The sequence below is a fragment of the Pseudoliparis swirei genome, chromosome 9 (assembly GCF_029220125.1).
Source record: "Pseudoliparis swirei isolate HS2019 ecotype Mariana Trench chromosome 9, NWPU_hadal_v1, whole genome shotgun sequence".
In the NCBI taxonomy this organism is placed as follows: Eukaryota; Metazoa; Chordata; class Actinopteri; order Perciformes; family Liparidae; genus Pseudoliparis; species Pseudoliparis swirei.
This window is the reverse complement of record NC_079396.1, coordinates 12,951,862-12,970,744: the sequence shown is the minus strand read 5'-3', so window position 1 is coordinate 12,970,744 and position 18,883 is coordinate 12,951,862. Positions and strand designations below refer to the sequence as shown.

The 18,883-nt window shown below is 40.6% G+C and overlaps 1 protein-coding gene across 8 annotated transcripts in view; it reads right to left on the bottom strand.

Moving 5' to 3' along the window:
• Positions 1-18,883, bottom strand: part of scn8aa (sodium channel, voltage gated, type VIII, alpha subunit a) — a 39,050-nt gene continuing 20,167 nt past the window's right edge. For 6 of the 8 annotated variants that reach the window (XM_056422682.1, XM_056422684.1, XM_056422686.1 and 3 more), the window contains exons 17-26: positions 18,146-18,263; positions 17,411-17,565; positions 16,096-16,269; positions 11,460-11,582; positions 6,844-7,128; positions 6,458-6,511; positions 5,866-6,003; positions 5,663-5,767; positions 5,306-5,576; positions 1-5,184 (exon numbers count right to left, since the gene is read on the bottom strand). In XM_056422682.1, the coding sequence (XP_056278657.1) occupies positions 4,025-5,184; positions 5,306-5,576; positions 5,663-5,767; positions 5,866-6,003; positions 6,458-6,511; positions 6,844-7,128; positions 11,460-11,582; positions 16,096-16,269; positions 17,411-17,565; positions 18,146-18,263 (2,583 nt within the window). In that variant the 3' untranslated portion in view covers positions 1-4,024. The remainder of the gene's footprint in view (positions 5,185-5,305; positions 5,577-5,662; positions 5,768-5,865; positions 6,004-6,457; positions 6,512-6,843; positions 7,129-11,459; positions 11,583-16,095; positions 16,270-17,410; positions 17,566-18,145; positions 18,264-18,883) is intronic. The other 2 variants (XM_056422688.1, XM_056422687.1) reach the window with 1 other exon arrangement.

Here is an 18,883-nt window from a genome sequence, read left to right as displayed (position 1 = left end):
TTGTAACTGGAAGGCTGCTTTATTGGTAATAAAAAGGTTTGTGCTCAAATGAAGACAATCTTTCATATTTATCTTACCAAGAGTCCAAGTGGTAGTGCAACACACCATCATGTTTTACTGTATATCCTCTTTTATCATGGTGTCAAATGAAAACAACAGTTTGAAAAGCAATTTTCAATTTTTCAGCAAAAAGAATAAAAGCCCATAATAAATCATGCTAAAAAAAGAATGAGTCCTAATAATCAAATATAAAAAAATAAATTTCAGATGGAGTCAGAAACATTGAAGAACAAGAACAGAAATATAGAAGGCAAGCTGCTTTTTCACAAGCCAAGTGGGTGACACACATAGCACTAAGAACAGGACATTTTTGAGTTAGCTGATTTTCTGTTAACATCACACACTGTTGAATATCAAGACCAAGTGGGGTGTCTGGATGATCCTCCGGCAGTATTTCTAACTCGACATCCCTGATAAATGTTGTGCTCGCCCCCAAACCTCCACGTTCCACAGTTTGGACAGTTTAGTGCCTTTCATTTTTTCTCAGTGTGAAATTGACATCCAAATTGGCAGAAAAAGCAGAAAAAAAGGCACATGACAGTGAGTGGAACACTGGAAACAAACTATTCAACAAAAGAAACGTGAGGACGAGAAGCAAGTACGTGGTTCTGTGCATGTTGCGCTGTAATGGCACTGGTGTGTGGGAGTGGGAAGAAGGCCCTGGGGGTAGGAACCGTCTCAAGGAAGAGTTCACTGGTAAAGTTGATGGGCAATGAGGAGTCAACTGTGTGTGTGTTTCTGTCCGTGATTGTGGGTGTGTCCTGTATACTCAGTGAAGGTGAGAGATATGACAGTCAGTGAGAAATGTGCTGGTAACATTGTCCTTTCATCATGATCAGGCTACAATCCATGGCAAGCAGTTCCAGTAACTTCAGACATAAGCTATTCCCAAACATAGAAGAATGCTGGAAACAACCACTTTTAGACATCCACTGAACGTGTTACACATAAATCAAATGTGACAAACAGTGTCCTTCTGTTTCATGTATATACATATAGACATATATGTATGTATATATTTTTTGTATTATATAATATCTATATTTCATTAAATTTTCATCAACAAAGTGAAAAGTGTCTCAAAAAATCCAAAAGGTAACAAATGTGACAAAGGGCATAGCTGGGAGCCATTCTATATTATTGTTATTATTCTTTTTGTTTTTATTATTAGTCGTAACAATTTTAAAATTCCTTATTTACAAAAAAACACAACAAAGCATGCCTATAAAATAAAATAATATAATACAATATTTATAGTTTCTCTCAAAAAGTTCATTCTTTTTCAGCAATTGTGCCATTTACATCATTGCCTGCACTGTACATATATATGTTTTTTGTGTTTTCTTTTTGCCTTTTTTTTTGGTGTGAATGTATCATTGAAAAACATTACATCCAAGATGAACATGGACAAATTGTCATTGACATAACTCACTCCTCCTGTGGTTCTCATTGGGAATGTATTTGGTTTCAGTGTGCAGCAGCCAAACTTTAGAGACCTCATATTGTAAACAGATCTCAGTTATTGTTACAGACAGGGGCTTCTGGTACAGGCAGTGTTAAACACACCAAATGGCATTATTGGTGTGACGAAGGATGGAAGATGTATGTCTAGTCATCCACTTATAAATAGGACCATCACTCCTGTGTAGAAAAACATTTGCAGGAACACCTAAGGAGGCAGTTGTGTCTCGTCTACCACTTGACCTTAAGCCTCAGGTTTTTTTATGAAAAACACCCACAGAGCTTACTATACAACGTAGCTGTGTCGATGTGAGGCCTGCTGATGGATAATCTTGGCATGTGTTTGGATTTCTCCCTTCATCTCCGGCTAATCATTTTTGAAGCGGGTGACAGTACTTGAAAGCCTGCAAGTATGTGAAAAGATGTTGCGAGTCTGGGTCCAACACCACACAGTGTTTAAGAGGTCCCACAAAAGCACAATGATACACTGACAAACATGGGACTTCCAGCACTCCGACTTTAGCGCTGTTCTCTTCTTCTCCTCTTCTGTTTCCTGTTGTCATGGCAGTCAGTCTAAAACCCTGAAGGGAGGGGCTCTACCTTTCTATTGGTCCACATTTGAGTTATTCATCATCTAACCACCTCCCTGAAATATCAGAAAAAAATCCCTTTGATTCCACAGTCCACACCACAAGCCCTTCGTAGCCATCCTTCCATACATGCTAGGCACGACAAGGCATGTCCATGTGACACTTCTCTGCTAACTCTGCTGTTGCAGATGGTCAGTGTCTCTCTCACTGATCAAATCCTTTTCTGAGGCCGATTGCATCACAAGTATATCAGAGAAAGACTTCAAGGCTTTTTGTCTAAAGCTGGCAACTGAAATGGTCTGAAAAACACTACCTAAAACATCATTCACTGGGAAATTCTGATGTGGGTCTGACAGAGTATAAAAGAGGAATTTAAAATGAATGAATCATCTATCTAAATACAGTTAGGTTTTTCCACTAGCCACTAACAAATCAACAAAAATAGTATCAAAACAAACAAAAAAAACACATTTCTGTCCTTTCTCATAGAACTACAGCAGAAGAGGGGCTACCTATTGACACTTGAGCACACTAGACCCTCACTGGTGCCAGTTATAGATTCCTTGGCGTGAAACATCACCTGCTCTCATTGACGAAACAGGGACCACAGAGAAGTAAGGAAAGTGACTGTATGACGGATGTAAACAAAGAGGTATAAGCCCCAGATTTGGAACAGGGTAACTGTCGTGGCCCTCCAAATCTGTGCATCCTCATTGTGAGGATATCCTGCTTCCTACTCATACACTCCACACTTTCTAAACTAGATTCAGAGCAGCAAAAAAAAACGTATCTAGTTTGTGTTGTTGGCCGATCCCGACTGTGACTCTGCCTCTGAGTGCTCACACCCTTCAATCACCAAATATTTTAATGAAGGCATGTCTTAAAAGATTCGCCAATTGAAAAGCAAAACTAATGAAGGACAATATCATACGACTATCATTCCCCCAATAGTCTATGAATCATTATCTTCATCTTCAAATGTACTTGATTCCACAGTGGACAGCCTCGGACTAGTCGAGCCACTGCAGTGGTCTGAGAATCCGTGTCTTGTTGGACTTTGAATACTCATTCATCTTTCTGATCAAAACATTTCTTCATGCAAGTCATGTCTATGCATTGATCGAGTACAATAGTTATTATTCATCTGTAACTCGGCTCTGTAACTACCTCAGCCCAAGTCAAAACCATGAATAATGACCACTACCCAGTCAGTGTGAAAGCCTACGTTGAACGTGTCCTTTACAATGTCAGGAGAATAACAAAGAGGATATGAAAAGACTAGTGACATGGGATGAATGTTATCTTTTTTTGCTGCTCAAATAATGTAAAGATGCAAATATACTCAGGACAAACAAACAAACATCTGTTGTCAACAGTTCTGGGTTTCCCCTTCCTTCCTAGCTAGTGTTTTACCATCCTAGCTAAAACTTGCTTGGTTGATGATAGTTTTCTTCTTAATCAAGATGGTAAACTGTGCTACAGACTCTCTTTTAGACTGGTAATACAGTTCTAGTGGGATCTGTATGATCCAGTCCCGTAGCATTTGAGTTTTGCTGCGGGGTTCCACACTCGGTGGTGGCAGGGATTTTGCAATTCTTCGATCATATAACAGAGATTTCGATGCCTTGGCAGTTGGTCCGCAAAGAAATGTGTGTCATTGGCCAGCACACTGTGAGTCATTTTATATAAACTTAGTCATGATGCAGAAAAGTTCCGTGGTAAACTGATTGTGTTTGGTTCAGCTGTGTTTTACGACATGAGAGACCACATTGCCTCAGTAGTATTGAGTCTGTAAACATATTTTTAGTATCCATTTTTTTTCTTACTTGCAAATCACTTTTTCTACATTAGTCGGGTTTGGGCTCAGAGTCTCATCTCCTTCTGTTGTATTGGATTTTGAGAGTCACTGAACCTTAACACTTGGATTCCCACTCATCTTTTTGGTTTTTGTCCTTGTCTTTCCTGGCCCACTCGTCCTTTTTTTCGTCCTGCTTTTCCTTGTCAGATTTGGTCACACTGTCGTAGGAGGGGAGAGAGGCTGTGGATGGTGTGCTCTCCTTCTTCTCTTGGTTGGTCCCGCCATTCTCAAACCTATTGTTAGAAAAAATGTGACGCCTGTAGATGATGCCGTGCCGGATGAGGTGGATGCGGTAGGCATTCTGTATAGTTCTGGCAGAGACATCCTCCTGTTTGCGGCGAAGAGTGGTGGTGATGGGTTCATACGACACCTTGGAAGGGTTGGCTGCAACAAAACGCTCCTCCATCTGTTGTCTCAGCATGTCTAACTCACCACTGTCACCCAGCACTCGCTTTGTGAAGGCAAACAGGATGTCCAGGCAGTGAATACGATCGCCGCTCACCATGGGCAGGTCCATGGCAATTAGTTCTATCGTGTTGGGCTTGGGCACACGGAGTGGGTGCTCCAGTGCGTCTGCAAAGTCAGACAGCTTGGCAAAAGTAATGAACTGAGAGGCAGTAGGGTCAAACTTCTCCCAGATCTCGTAGAAGGTCTCAAAGTCGTCCTCACTGAGTGGATCAGCACTTTCCTCTGTGGCCACACTGAAGTTCTCCAGGATGATGGCAATGTACATGTTGACCACGATCAGGAAAGAAATGATGATATACATGACAAAAAAGAAGATTCCCACTGAGGGGTTACCACAGTCGCCCTTCACGGGTGTACCGGGGTTCTCAAAACGGGGGTTGCAGTCTGGTGGGTAGTTCATGATGGGCAGCAGCAAGCCGTCCCACCCAGCGGATGTGGTGATCATGAACAGAATGATCATGCTGTTGCCAAAGGTCTCAAAGTTGTACAAGTCGTCAATTCCGGCTCCATGTTTTACGTAGCCAAAGTTAGACATACCGAAGATGGAAAAGATGAACATGACCAGGAAGAGCAATAGGCCAATGTTGAAGAGGGCTGGCAGTGACATCATCAGAGCAAAAAGTAAAGTCCGGATGCCCTTGGCTCCTTTGATTAGACGGAGGATACGGCCGATACGAGCCAACCTGATCACCCTGAAGAGTGTTGGTGACACAAAGTACTTCTCAATTATATCAGCCAGGAACATGCCTGAGAGGGAAACAAAGAAAAATAGACAGAGGAAAGGAAGAGAATGCCATCAGAAAATAACAGACTTTTTATTCGTTCATTTCTTTCTTATTGCTTCGTGTCCTCCACCTTCCTCACTTACCGACAATAGACAGAATGACGACCACCACGTCGAAGATATTCCAACCATTAGTGAAGTAATAGTGGCGAAGGGCAAAAAGCTTGAGCAAGAACTCTGTGGTGAAGACTACAATAAAGATGAAGTTGACCCAGTAGAGGACGTTGTCCGTTTCGTCTGACTGATCGTCCGTTTCAACCATCATGGTAACCATGTTGAGGCAGATGAGAATCATGATGGAGATGTCAAAGACCTGCTGCTGCACAAAGTCAAACACCATGCCCTGGATCATGTTCTACGAAGAAAGACAACACAGAGGGATGAAGTTCAGATTTACTGAGATTTCATACTTTCATACTACCCAGAGAGGGAAAAACATACCTGTGGTCGAGGAATAGGTTTTTGTGGCTTTTTGGACCCCAGTTTTTTCATGGCATTGTAGTACTTTTTCTGTTCCTCTGTCATGAATATATCCTGACCTCCAAAGTGAAGGGATAAACAAAGATGTAGTTATAATCACATTCTGACACTAAAACTTAAACCCCGAAAGCAAAATAGAAGTTAAGGAGCAAAACGTGTCTTATCTTTTTCTTCTGCTGGTTGAAGTTGTCAATGATCACACCAATGAAGAGGTTGAGGGTGAAGAAGGACCCAAATATGATGAAAACCACAAAGTAGATGTACATGTAGATGTTGACTTCATAGTCGGGCTGGTCTTCCACCTAGGAGGGAGGCACAATGTTGAAGCAAGTGTGATTTATAAACCACATTTTAAGAAACAATTTGACATTACATTACATATCGTTCTTTCTTGATTTAGATGAAAATATCGATATCATTCGCATATCCACACAGTAAATATGAAGCTTTCAACAGCAGCACCTCCTAAGTTTACGAATTAATATCAATTTGCTTATTCTGTAGTAAAATCAAAAGGTCCTTGTTGAGAAATAAACTCTTGCTTAAGGTCAGAGTCGAGTCGAGTCTTATGCTAAGTTAAGTTAGCTTGCTGCTGGCGGTAACTTCATACTCTTCTCATCTAGCTTTCATCAAGAAATGTAAAAATTATATTTCCCAGATTGTCAAACTCTTCCTTTAAGACCTGTGTGTTCACAGTTTGGCGTACAGTGAGATACATAAGCATTACAATATGTATTGAAGAAGCAATGAATATACCTCTCTGGAGTCCACAGCCGCGTACATGATGTCCATCCAACCTTTGAATGTAGCCTTTTAAAAGAGAGACATTACTAAATCAAATTGTAAAAATGCTAAATTGTAAATTGTAAATCAAAGAAACTCAAACCAAAACTGATGCATGTCCTGTAGTACAGCTTGTGCATGGAAAGAAACAAGTACATGAAGGAAAGGGCATGGAGAAACACCAAACAAGTCTCAGAGTGCTGTGAAAGCAAATGGAGTTTGAAGCAACAACAGACCCTCAGGTGAAGCACAGAATGAAAAGAGAAAACAGAAAAGTGCATCGTAAGATGAGAAAACCACGTCAGCATGAAATAAGAACTGGAGACAGAAAGAGAGCAGAGGAGGAGTGACACTCTCACCACTTGCAGCAGGGCCAGGTAGCCGGCTCCCACATTGTCAAAGTTGATCTTGACATTCTTCCACCTGACCTCGGTGAAGTTTTGATTCATGAGAGCCACACACTGGGTCTTGTTGTTGACCACGTCGACGGAAAAGTATTCCTCTGATGTCTGATTGAAACAGTAGTAGTACTTGCCCGCAAACAAGTTGACCCCCATGATACTGAAAATTAGCCAAAAGATGAGGCAAACCAGCAACACATTCATAATGGAAGGGATGGCACCCACCAAGGCGTTGACTACCACCTAGACCAGACCAGGGAAGACAAGATATGACATGAAAACCAGGAAACAAACGCAGCTCTTTCAACCCCCGCGATAGGACACTACATACTGTTATGGCGTTACACTGAGTCCATTAAAAAATTGTTAAGCTTGTGTTACATGTGGTGTTGGGAGTAGCAGTGCAATCCTATTGTGATTTAATGTCGTCAAAAATAATCAATGCACACTTCTGTGACAAACATACTGAAGTGTCGGAAATCAATGGGAGGGAGAGCTGCACGAGCCCATTTCTAATTCGAGCAGCACTGATGTGACTGAGATGCTCTTTGATCTGTAGAAGCATGCAGCTAAGTGCTCAATCACTCAATCACACACACACACACACACACTTGATCCAAGGAAAATACAATATGTAAAAAATCTATGAGGATCAAATGTGTACAATGTAAAAAATAAATAATTTATTTGAACATTTTGTGATTTCAGAATTACAGCCACAACACAGACTACTATTTTATGTTTTAGATGTGTTAGAATAGTACAATTATATTATATTGTACATGACATGTATGCAATTGACATGTAGTGTGTGGTACTAAATTAAGACATTGTTGTTGAAAATCATATGAATGAAACATATTAGAAGAAAAACAGAGAGAGTTCATGTCGTGAAAATTATTGGAGCTATTGGACAACATATTTAATCCAAATATTGTTGTTCATAAGGTCACACACACATACATTAAACACACACTGTTGTGTGTACATAGTGTTTGTTTAAAACTGCACCTCTCCTAATAATCACAAAACTGTTAAATGCTGCTTTTAGTATTTCCTTTATGTATATTTCTGAAATAAATGTAAATCCCCAAATAACATGAAATAACAATGGGAGCATTTGACAATGATTTGAGAAATACAGTTTAGGATGTAATATTTGGAGGAAATAGATGGGTATGTTTCTACATATTTACTTAATAAAGCTAGAATGTCAGTAAAATATTAAGTGTTAAGTGTTTGCCATACCACTATGAAGTGTCCACTCTTACCACCCCAACCTAAAACAGTCAATATTCTTAATCTTACTGACCCGTTCGCATAACTAAGTTAAACAATATAACACTAGCAGTCAAATATACATGTATAATAGTTCCCACCACCACCCCAAACTCTAGACCTTTCTAAATGTATGATAGCCAGTAATAAGCTCAGCACATAGTGAGCCGCTCACTGCCAGTGTTAGGCAGGCGAGCAGCAGCTCTCAGGCAGACAGCTGAGCATGCATGTGTTTGCAGACTCGTTTGATGGAGCCATATTCCCTCCTCATTACATACAGACAGGGAGGAGCTCCGGAGCAGGATTTTCTCGGCATGTACACAACCTAGTAAACTAGTAGAAATATTGTGCCCGATGTAAAATGCTGAAAGAAAATGTCTTGAAGATGATTTTTTCCAAATACAATTATAAGCCCAGTGTTGCCATTGCACATGCAAAGAAAATGACTCTTTGCTCAATCTGAGATACAATTGAACCGCTTTCAGAAATTCTGTGTTAAAATTATAAGGCCATGCTGTGGGGAAAGCATTCTCAGAAAGAGGGAAAATGGCTTTCAAAAATGCATAATGTGCATCAGCAGTTATAGTACATGCGTGTGACATGGCATTGTGCAATCTCAAGAACCGTTCAACTCAATATATAAATGAATAGAGAAATATGTGGATAGAGATGGCGACTAAATAACATTTAAAGCTTTGCTTGCTTGAGCGTCTGACGAGCTATTCTGATATTTACATGGTTTGTAAGGGTGTCTGACAAATACTCTTATATAAAAAGAGTTGGCCTGCTCATTGTGAGAAAGGCCCATTGAAAACTAATAACTTTATTAGCTGGCATAGATAAAACCAACAAAATCATTGTCATCTCAAAATCTTTTGTGCACCCTAAATGTCAGCAGGTTCGTCAGGAAAGAGGGGATTTACTGTAAATGGGTAAAGATGGCTGGAGATGTTGTCATTCCCGTACAATGCATTGTTCATACAAGTAAGACCGAGATTACAAAGCAGCATTATGAGAAAGAGAGCAGCGTTTGTAGTCAGAGCAGCCAATTAGCATTGCATGCTGAGCAGTGTCATGTGTTCTCTCGGCCCTGTTGAGTTGCGTTGACCTCTGCAATGCGTCGCGCCGTAACACTCAACCAGCGGGTCAAAAGTTTTCATCATTCTAACTCTCCAGAATCTCTCTCATACGGTGTCATCTCTCCATTCATGCAATTCCCAATTCATTTATTTATTGCGTTGAAATAAAACGTTCCATTTTCAGTTCAAACAAGATGGTAACTCAATTGATGAACATAGACATTATAGTAGAAAATTGTTACAGCAGGATTAAATTCTTCTATTTGTTTCTCTTTGCGTGACTGCGCCACCCTCACCTCTCTTACCACTTAAACCCAGTGAATGGGGTTATTCATAGGGGCACTGGTATTGGCATTAATACACTCTATTAATACAATTGTGCCATAATATTCAACCCCAAAAATGACCTAAAAATTAAGTTATATTTCCTATCCCATAATTAACTTTAAACCTATAAAATGTCAGTGAGACATTCATGACACCATCCATAAAGCCTATCCAGGGCCTAAAAGCTTTTACGTGAGCAACAGCATCACATTTTAGTCACTGGATATCTAGTATGAATGAGACTCAATACATTTACAATCAGTCCACCCACTACATCATTACACAGGCCTCTTCTCCTGCTGGTCTGTAATTTTTGGGACGTACTAAAGCGGGGCAACAAATTAGAGGGTTGAAAGTTTTGTCCGAACGCTGTTGTCCAATTCAACCTATGGGCCACCACCCACCCAGAACTCAAAGTCAGAGTTTGACTGGGCCTGTTGTTGCCTTCCAGTTTAACTTCCTGTGGGAGTGCAAGGCAACAGGCAGCCAGGGCCTGCTGTATGCACGACAGTATGTGATGCCATGACATGACAGCATTAATGCCTTGAGTGAAATGGCAGCCTAGCAAATTTGCTTAGCTTCTGACTGCATTCCAATAGGAAGTACTTCATATGGATGAATGTTTCAGTACGTTACACCAATAACCTGCACTCAAAATGGACTGTTAACAGATCCATCGGTCAGATGGTACGACCCAAAGGGCTGCATGTGGCAGAAGCTCAACAAATAGCCACAAGACTGTGAGTGTGTGGTTTCTGTCTCCGTCCCTGATGTAGAAATATCCTGGACAAGCAGAAGACTGTGGTGACCATCCAGCGGTCCGGCCCAGCCGTTCCGTGTTGAGGTGAAGTGAGTAGTGGAGGGATAACAGGGTGCGGAAGAAGAGGAGGGGGAAGGGTGGGGAGGTGTGCTACACATGTGGGACTGAGGAGGATGTGTGGAGGGACTGAGGTCAAGAGAAGAAGCTCAAACTAGAAGACTAGGCAACAAGTCCAAGAGTTATGCGTTTTAAAAAGTAGAGAGAGAAAGACACAGGGGGGACTACGGGCGACAACAACCAGTTGCAACCTGTTGCTACCACCAGTCACGAAGATAACCAATCAGTTATTTAAGGAAGTGACAGCTGAAGCAACCAGAGGCATTTCAGCTCTGTAAACCACATCTATTACGAGTGGGTCAGATTTTTCTGAGTGGTTGTTTAGCAGCCGTCCTGCAAGCAGAGTTATGGTGTGACTGGTTGGGCAGAGGTCTTGGTGTCCTGCTGGTTGCTGCTGGTTGTTCTCGATGCCGGATGCATTGGGATATGATGTGAGCTGGGAGGGGAGGGTTGGGGTTGGGATTATGGGAGCAGCGGGGGATGGCATGTGTCGGGGAAGGGGGGTCTAAATGAAAAGCAGTGGTTGAGATCCAGGCCAAATGAAGAGCTAACTGATTAGAAAAGCTCTATGAAATGGCGTGTACGTTTGGTTTGCGCTGACCAATTTCGCATTCACTTTGGCCAATCAAGGAGAAACAAAGTAAGATGGAGTAACCAGAATTTCTAGTTTTGTCATTTATGTGATGAGGCAGCTTTGTGGAAAAAAAACATAATCAATTTCAGTATATATTTTTGGGTTTAAGAAATTCAATTGAAATGTATGGCATACATCTTTACTGTTACTTTACTCAGTCTCTCAGCTGCATCATGACTTGTTCTTTCGCTCTCAGAAAGGCATGGTACAGGATTGCGCATAGAAAGGTGACTTATTGGCTTTCATTTCCTCGTGGGAACCCCCTCCCCCAAATTTGGAGATATCTTTCCTTTTAATTTGTTTTTTAGATCAGTTCTAGCATGCTTTAAACTGTTGAATGGGCATGCGGAAGGATCAGCTGCTTAGCTTTGGATCTTACCCTCATCCCTTCAAAACGTGACAAGGCTCTGAGGGGTCTCAAGGCCCTTAGTGTCCTGAGTGATTTAATGGGCCCTAGATCGGAGTAGCCCAGCGCATTAGCTACAAGGCTGACTATAGACACCTACACAAAAACAGAGAAGCAAAAGAGGTTCCAAACTGTTAGAAGTGAGAATATTCACGAGGGAAGAGAGACGGCCCTGTCATAGGCGGAGAGTTGCTTGACATACACACATAAATCTATGCATGTATATGCATGTATAATATTGCATTTATACATGTATATACACTGAGGAGAAGGTAAATGTTTAGTATAGGTCTTATGTGTGTCGTGTTTTTAGTAGCAGTGCGCCATAGGGATTGTTTGTCTGTTATTTGGGGAGAAGTTGACGAGAAGTAAAAAGTCCTTTGTACCTGCAAGGAAATTGTGGTTGAGAGAGAAAGAGAGGAGATAGAGACATAAGACTCAAATAGAGGGTACATTAGGCAGAAAGGAGTGCTACTTGATTTAGTAAAATTACAAGTAACTGGGACCGGGAAAGCTGAGGAAGAGGAGTTGGGGAGGAAAGTGAGGAGAGAGGTTAACCTGTAGAAGCTGATAACAACCCAACGGACTTGAGAGTCTTACCCTTGCCCCTCTAACATTGTCTCTCCATGTCGCTCTTGGGTTGAGGCATAAAATCCCATATAATCTAAGACAGACAAACTAATGGAACCTCAGAGAAAGAATACAAGTAAACATTTACAAGTGTGTCATTGTGCCATTTTCTTTCTCGGACATCAAACCAAATGGTCACACAGCATTTAGAGTCAAATAGGAAAGCCACAGTCACATGAACTACACACAAGAAACAGGGATGGAGATTCAGGGCAGACCGGATATAGTTATTAGCACTGGATGGCACTGAAAGGACAAAAATACAGAGTTGAGTTACAAACAGTTAACAGTAACAGCACACAACCTCAAAGAAACTGGTGCAGCCCCTCTCCCATCCGGCTGCAGCTGCAGAGGCATTGCTGCAGCCGAAGAACACTTCATAGTGTGTTATCATTAGTTAAAAACAATCACTTAGTCCTTACATTATGTCATTCATTCGCAAAACTGTGGACTAGCATTCGCAGCAACATAGCAAATATGCAGTACTCTTACTGCCATAATAAATCACTTAAAACTTATGAGTTAAGGTACGAACACAAATACAGAATTGCATTGTGAACAATAGAGGAAGTGGACAATGGGAATTGCGTTCAATAAGCTGCCCTAATGTCCTTGAAGGGGATGGTAAAAGTGCAGGAAGGTCTTCGCCTTGAAGTCACCCTAGATGTGTTAGGCCGGCGGTTACAGACTGTCTGCTGCGCAGGGAAGCTTTGTAATGGAGGATTATTTGGCTGAAAGCAGATTAATCTAGATGCAGAATTTAACAGTGGGCAGTTATATTAGAATCAGTTCATATGCAGAGAAATGTGCTTGTTCAAGAATCAGTGCATGAGCACAGGAAATGTATCCTTAGGATGTCTTTACAAAAAAGTCTGCAATCCCAGTCTGGATGCTGGAGGGCTGAAACAGGGGGAGTACCAGTTTCTTACAAATAAGGAAAAATATCAACAGTGAACACGTGAGCACCTCCAACCAGCCACCGACACCAACTGGTCAAACTCACCGCAAGAAGTACACGACATCCAAAGCTTACCAAAGTCATGGAGGGAGGTTTGTAACAGGCAAAATCTTCATTTTGACTGATGTCATTAGCCACATGAATTAAAAGAGACCAACTTTTCAACTACTTAAGGGTGGAATGCATCAAAACTATGGAAAGAAAGGCAGAAAATGTGGCAGCATGGATTTGGACTTGTTACTGTAGATGTGAATGTTTGTCGGGTCCAGGATGTCCTGGACAGGGTTTTGGATTAGATGCTGTTAAAATTGTAAGTACTTGCACGCTTATTTCAATCAATAACCTAGCCTCTCGAATACATCTGTAGCTGTGCTGGTGGGAGACAGTAAAATAAAGATTTTGCCTTGATCTACACTAAAATGTTTGGGGTAATTGTCACCTTCAGCCTGACCCCTTGGAGAGCCCCCTTAGGGAGGCGTGGCCTCTGGCCCCGCGCTGGGCCAGCTGTGTGGTCGTGACCTCAGCGCCTCAACGTCCTTCTCACAGAGTTCTGCAAGGCAAGGCCAATGACATCTGGGGCTGTGATCCCATGATGACGACAGCACAAACCAAACAGAAATAAACCAAACTAAAATGAAAAGGAAAAACACAACAAAACAATGATAATAATCTGGGTGAAAAAGAAAGATGTATGGAGTATGATACCTATCAATCACGCTCACATTGACACACTTTGGTATCACTATTAAGCTAGAATGACCTATTCTGGCTATTTTGACAAGTTAAACAGCCTGTATAAGATGTATATGAATTATTCCATCTATAATATGAGTTATTATTCCTATAATGTAAGCAAAATATTGAAAATATACTTCTAAATATCTGGTTGTGTTTTCCAGTAACTCTGCTGTAAACTGAAGAACACACTTTCTGACATTAAGGAAGGCATTTTTTACCTTGAGTTAATTTATTGTCAGCTATTACATTCTTATTTTTTTTATTTTCATGGGTTGCTTTAACTATGTTTTCATCGGTTTTATTTGTTTTCACTATATGTGTGGCACTCTGAGATTCTTTGAAGGAAGAGTGCGATAAAAATGAAATGCATTATTATTATTATTATTATTATTACATGTCTTGCCCTGTGTCATAATCAAATGGGTAACAGAAAGATACATAAACGCAAGGGCAATGAGGAGGAACACACTCACACAAAGAGTCAAGCACATCCACAATCAGGCCGGTCTAATGATGGTGCCCCCCCCCCCCTTACCATGGCAATGGTTGAACCTCACAACACAGGGCGCCAGAGGCAGTCAGGCCACAACACAACCCAGACTCATCAAGCACAAGTACCGCTCTATTGGGAGGGGGAGCGCTAGTGAAGACCAAACTTACCGCCGGCCGCCTGTCACCCACCATCATTACATCTCAGCATAATGTCACCACATACCTGAGGTTACACTTTCAAGAGGGAATGAAAGGAGAACAGGGAAAGGGGGGAGGAGGCCAGGAGGGTTGTCACTCCCTGTCACATGTTCACGCGATGCCCTGTCCCAAGTGTTGGGCTTGACAACACACCTACAGGCAGCGATTCTACTTATGCAGTAACCACAATCAGTAAAGGGTGTGTGTGTGTTTTATCTGCTCAATGCTCTATGTGTGCTGTATGTGTCAGCTGTGACAATATGGCTTAAAAATAGCTGTCTAGTGAAGTCTGGAGGAAGTCTAAACTAATGTGTTACCGAAAGCCTTAAAAACCTTAAAATACACAAATATGTATGTGTGAATAGAGAAAATGAAGTGTACATTGTCTATGGTACATAATAAATAAATGCATGTTTTTCGCATGGAGTCTGGGATAAAGGAGCTTATAATACATCAACATGGCAACCTCTGGCCAACGATAGGAGTCCATTCACGGGTAACAGCTGAGGAGTTGGACACTGCGGAGAGCCGGTTAGTTCAAGGAGAAAGACAGAAATCAGGGAAAATCCTATTCCATCCCAATTCCCATTTATGTCAAATGTAGATGCGTTAAGCTTATAGCTACGAGGATGGTCCTTTCATTGTTTCCACACATTAGGGTATTATTGGAATAACCTCACAGTCGAAGGTTATGTTGTCTTAACCCTTGTGTTGCCTTTGGGTCATTTTGACCCGATTCAATATTTAAATATTGAATCGGGTCAAAATGACCCGAAGGCAACAGGAGGGTTAAAATAGTCCAAATAAGATTACAACGTGATGATATACATATCTAACTATCAAAGAATAGGTGGAAGAATTTTTCCCGTTCTAATCTTTCACTTTTGAATGACATAAGGAGCAGAGAAGTACAGAGAGAGAGAGGACATACCAAACATCTCACAGGTCAAACATCTCACAGGTCTGAGACACAGGCAAAGATGCATCTTTAACACGCTCCATTGTTCTGAGCATGACTTGAATATGGTTGTAATCAATGAGCTTGGTTATTAATTGACTCATTCTAATTATATATATAATTGTTGTACATATTCAAGCATCTCAGAGTGATAAACCAAGTATTTAAAAAGGATTGTTGCTTGATGGAGTTGTAAAAGGTGAAATAGACAGACTGCAGTTCAGGCTCATTTGGTTCATGAGTGAACCAAAACAAGAGGCTTCTTATGAAACAACATGCCCTTTACCTAATGCATGCCATTAAGCAGAGATTCAATTATTAACCTGTCCGCTCAGATTAACCATACCCAACAGGCATTGACAATACTCATTATTATAAAAACATCACACCCTGTGTCCACATAGTGAATGTAGTGCATCTGACATGGTTATTACCACTCTAACAAAGCTAATTTAATATTATTATTATTATTATTACAGCCTAAATTAGCCTTAGCTCTGCTGCTTGATAGATAATAATAATGAGTTTATCTTCATACCAGTATGTTGCACCAGTGTGTGGTGGAAGACCAAATAACTGCTCTTCTTCTTCTCTAATCTACTTCACACAATAGAGGAAACAAGAGCTGGACTTACATCCACAATGAAGAAATCCAGCCAGCACCAGGCATTGGTGAAATACTTGACAAAACCGTAGGCGACCCATTTCAGCAACATCTCCAGGATGAAGATGTAGGTGAAAACCCTGTCAGCATATTCCAAAATGATCCGAATGGTCTTCCTCTGCTCGATGTACACATCCTCAAAGGCCTGGAGAGGAACAGGAAACTTGTCAGCCACGACAAAGACGTAAACATTACACCTTATGATATGATTCTACAAATAAAATTGGATGCAGCACTAAAGCCTGCTTATGATATGATTCTACAAATAAAATTGGATGCAGCACTAAAGCCTGCTAAATGCTGATCACTAATCAGGGTTCTTACACATTTTGACCAATGGATTTCTATGACTTTTCCATAACTTTTCCAGGACTTTAAACCAAATTTCCACGACCAAACTGAAATCTCGGTATAAACATGAACAATTTAGAGAATTTTGTATTAAAAAAATGAGAATTCCAAAGCATACAGTTTACCTTAAATGAAACAAATGAATGAGACAATAGTTTGATTAAAAGAATAAACATTTCTATTCATGTTTATTCCTTTAAACACTTATATAAATGTTTATTCTTTATGTGCAAATCCATCTGTTTATATTAATTATTTCAAACTCGGCGTAAATGAACATGTGAATATACCAACATTTCCATGACTTTTCCAAAACTTTTATGATTTAAGTTTTTTTCCATGACTTTCCCAGGCCTGGAAATGCCCATTTTAAAATTCCATGCTTTTCCAGGTTTTCCATGACCGTACGAACCCTGACTAATGGTAATTTACTGAATAAACAAATAAAAAAATTGTATAGAAATGGACTGAAGTGAGATGAACCAAGTGAAAGATGATTATAATGAGAGAAACTAGATAGGTAATGAACTGTAATTGATATCGCAATACTCAGCCTACCATCAAATGTTTTAATTTGTAATATTATATCACAAATTAAATATGGTGAAAATATCGTATTGTGGGGTCTCTGGTGATTCCCACCTCTAAAAGCACATGTAGATTTGGAGCAGTCTTTACTCTTTAGTAGCATTTCACACCCCACAGGACTAGACCCCCGGTTTGATAAATGATAGAGTCCATTGATCACAGAAGCGTCTGGCCCCTCCCCCAACTGCTTCTGCTCTGAAACTGCCTTTCTGTCCATACACACTCATGCCTGTGAAGTGCCTCCATTTTTAAAGAATCATCTTTAATCAATCTTTATCCAGTTTGGATTTTATTTTGCTCTATGTTTAATTGTTTTAATAAAACAGACCTGTAGAAGGTTTTCTTACCAGGGCACCGCTACTGAGGAGGATCATGAAGATGATGAGGCTCTCAAACCAATTATGCTCCACAATCAGGAAGCAGGTTTTTCGCAGGAACCACCAATGCTTCCACCAGCCCGTAGTAATATCAACTTCACAGCACTTAAATTTGGCGACACATCCTGAGGACACACAGGAGGAGAAACAGCATTTGATACGGTTCAGTTACAGTCCTGTGTTTAGAATTCAAATGCATGTCTTTAAATGGATATGTGGGTTTTGAGGAATTAAGAGATAAGAGTGTCCATGGGTGAGCGATCCTTCATAAGATTGATTTACCTCATGTTGTTTTACCTAACATTGATTTACTTAACATTGTTTTACTTAACATTGTTTTACCTAATGTTGTTTTACCAAAAGTTGATTTACCAAACATTGTTTTACTTAACGTTGTTTTACCTAATGTTGTTTTACCTAATGTTGTTTTACATAATGTTGATTTACTAAACAGTGTTTTACCTAGCGTTGTTTAACTTAATGTTGTTTAACCTAATGTTATTTAACCTCACTATGTTGTACTTGTTATGTTAAGCGATTGTGCTAAAAGATTGGTTGTTGTTATTTTCTAACTTTCACCAAGTAGTTTTGTTGTGTGAACCTAATGAATTGTTTGACAATGTTTGACAGTCATTAGGCATTTATTTGTCCAGAAACGTTAATATTCAATGTATCTCGGGATGGCAACAGGAGCAGTGGTCTCACCATCTGTCCAACACGCCTCTGGGTCCAGGAATTCCTCCACCGGCTCCACCACCACCACCTCCTCCACGTCTGGCCTCATGTCAACAGTGCTGCCCTCCGATGAACTGGTGTCATCCAGCTGCAGAGATGCAGACATGGGAGCACACATACGCACACAGATCCAGACACACAAAGAAACAAAAGAACACCATTTCAGTGATTCAGAAACATACCAGTTGTGCATGAGGAGCAGTCCGGACCTGTCATGTTACCCTGTTGCCAATTTGTGTAGACTTGGTTAGACATTATAACAGTGGTCCCCAAACTACGGCCCGCCTCCACATTTGGCCCCCTGAACAATAACAGAGACGCATTCTGATTTATTTATTTTAGTCTGGCCACGCAAATCCTAGACTAGCCCCTGTCAAATAGAACGGAATAATGGCGAAAAGGTTCGGTAAGATCCCGGAAAGGGTTATTAATATTTGGTTATGTGTGGCTTTCTGGAAAACAATAAATGTCGACATTTAGGTATCCCTGCGATCGTCACACTTTTTCTGTTACAAACTGACCCCTTCATCAGAAGGGAAAAGTTATGTGGCCCTCACAGGAAAAAAGTTTTGGGACCCCTGCATTATAACAATCTTGAAAATCCCATGTCATTCAAATGTACACTGAAATGGAATATGAAATGGCATATCATCTGCTCTGAAAGTCTTCTTATGCATTTTATCAAAAGCCATACATCAGCAGATATCT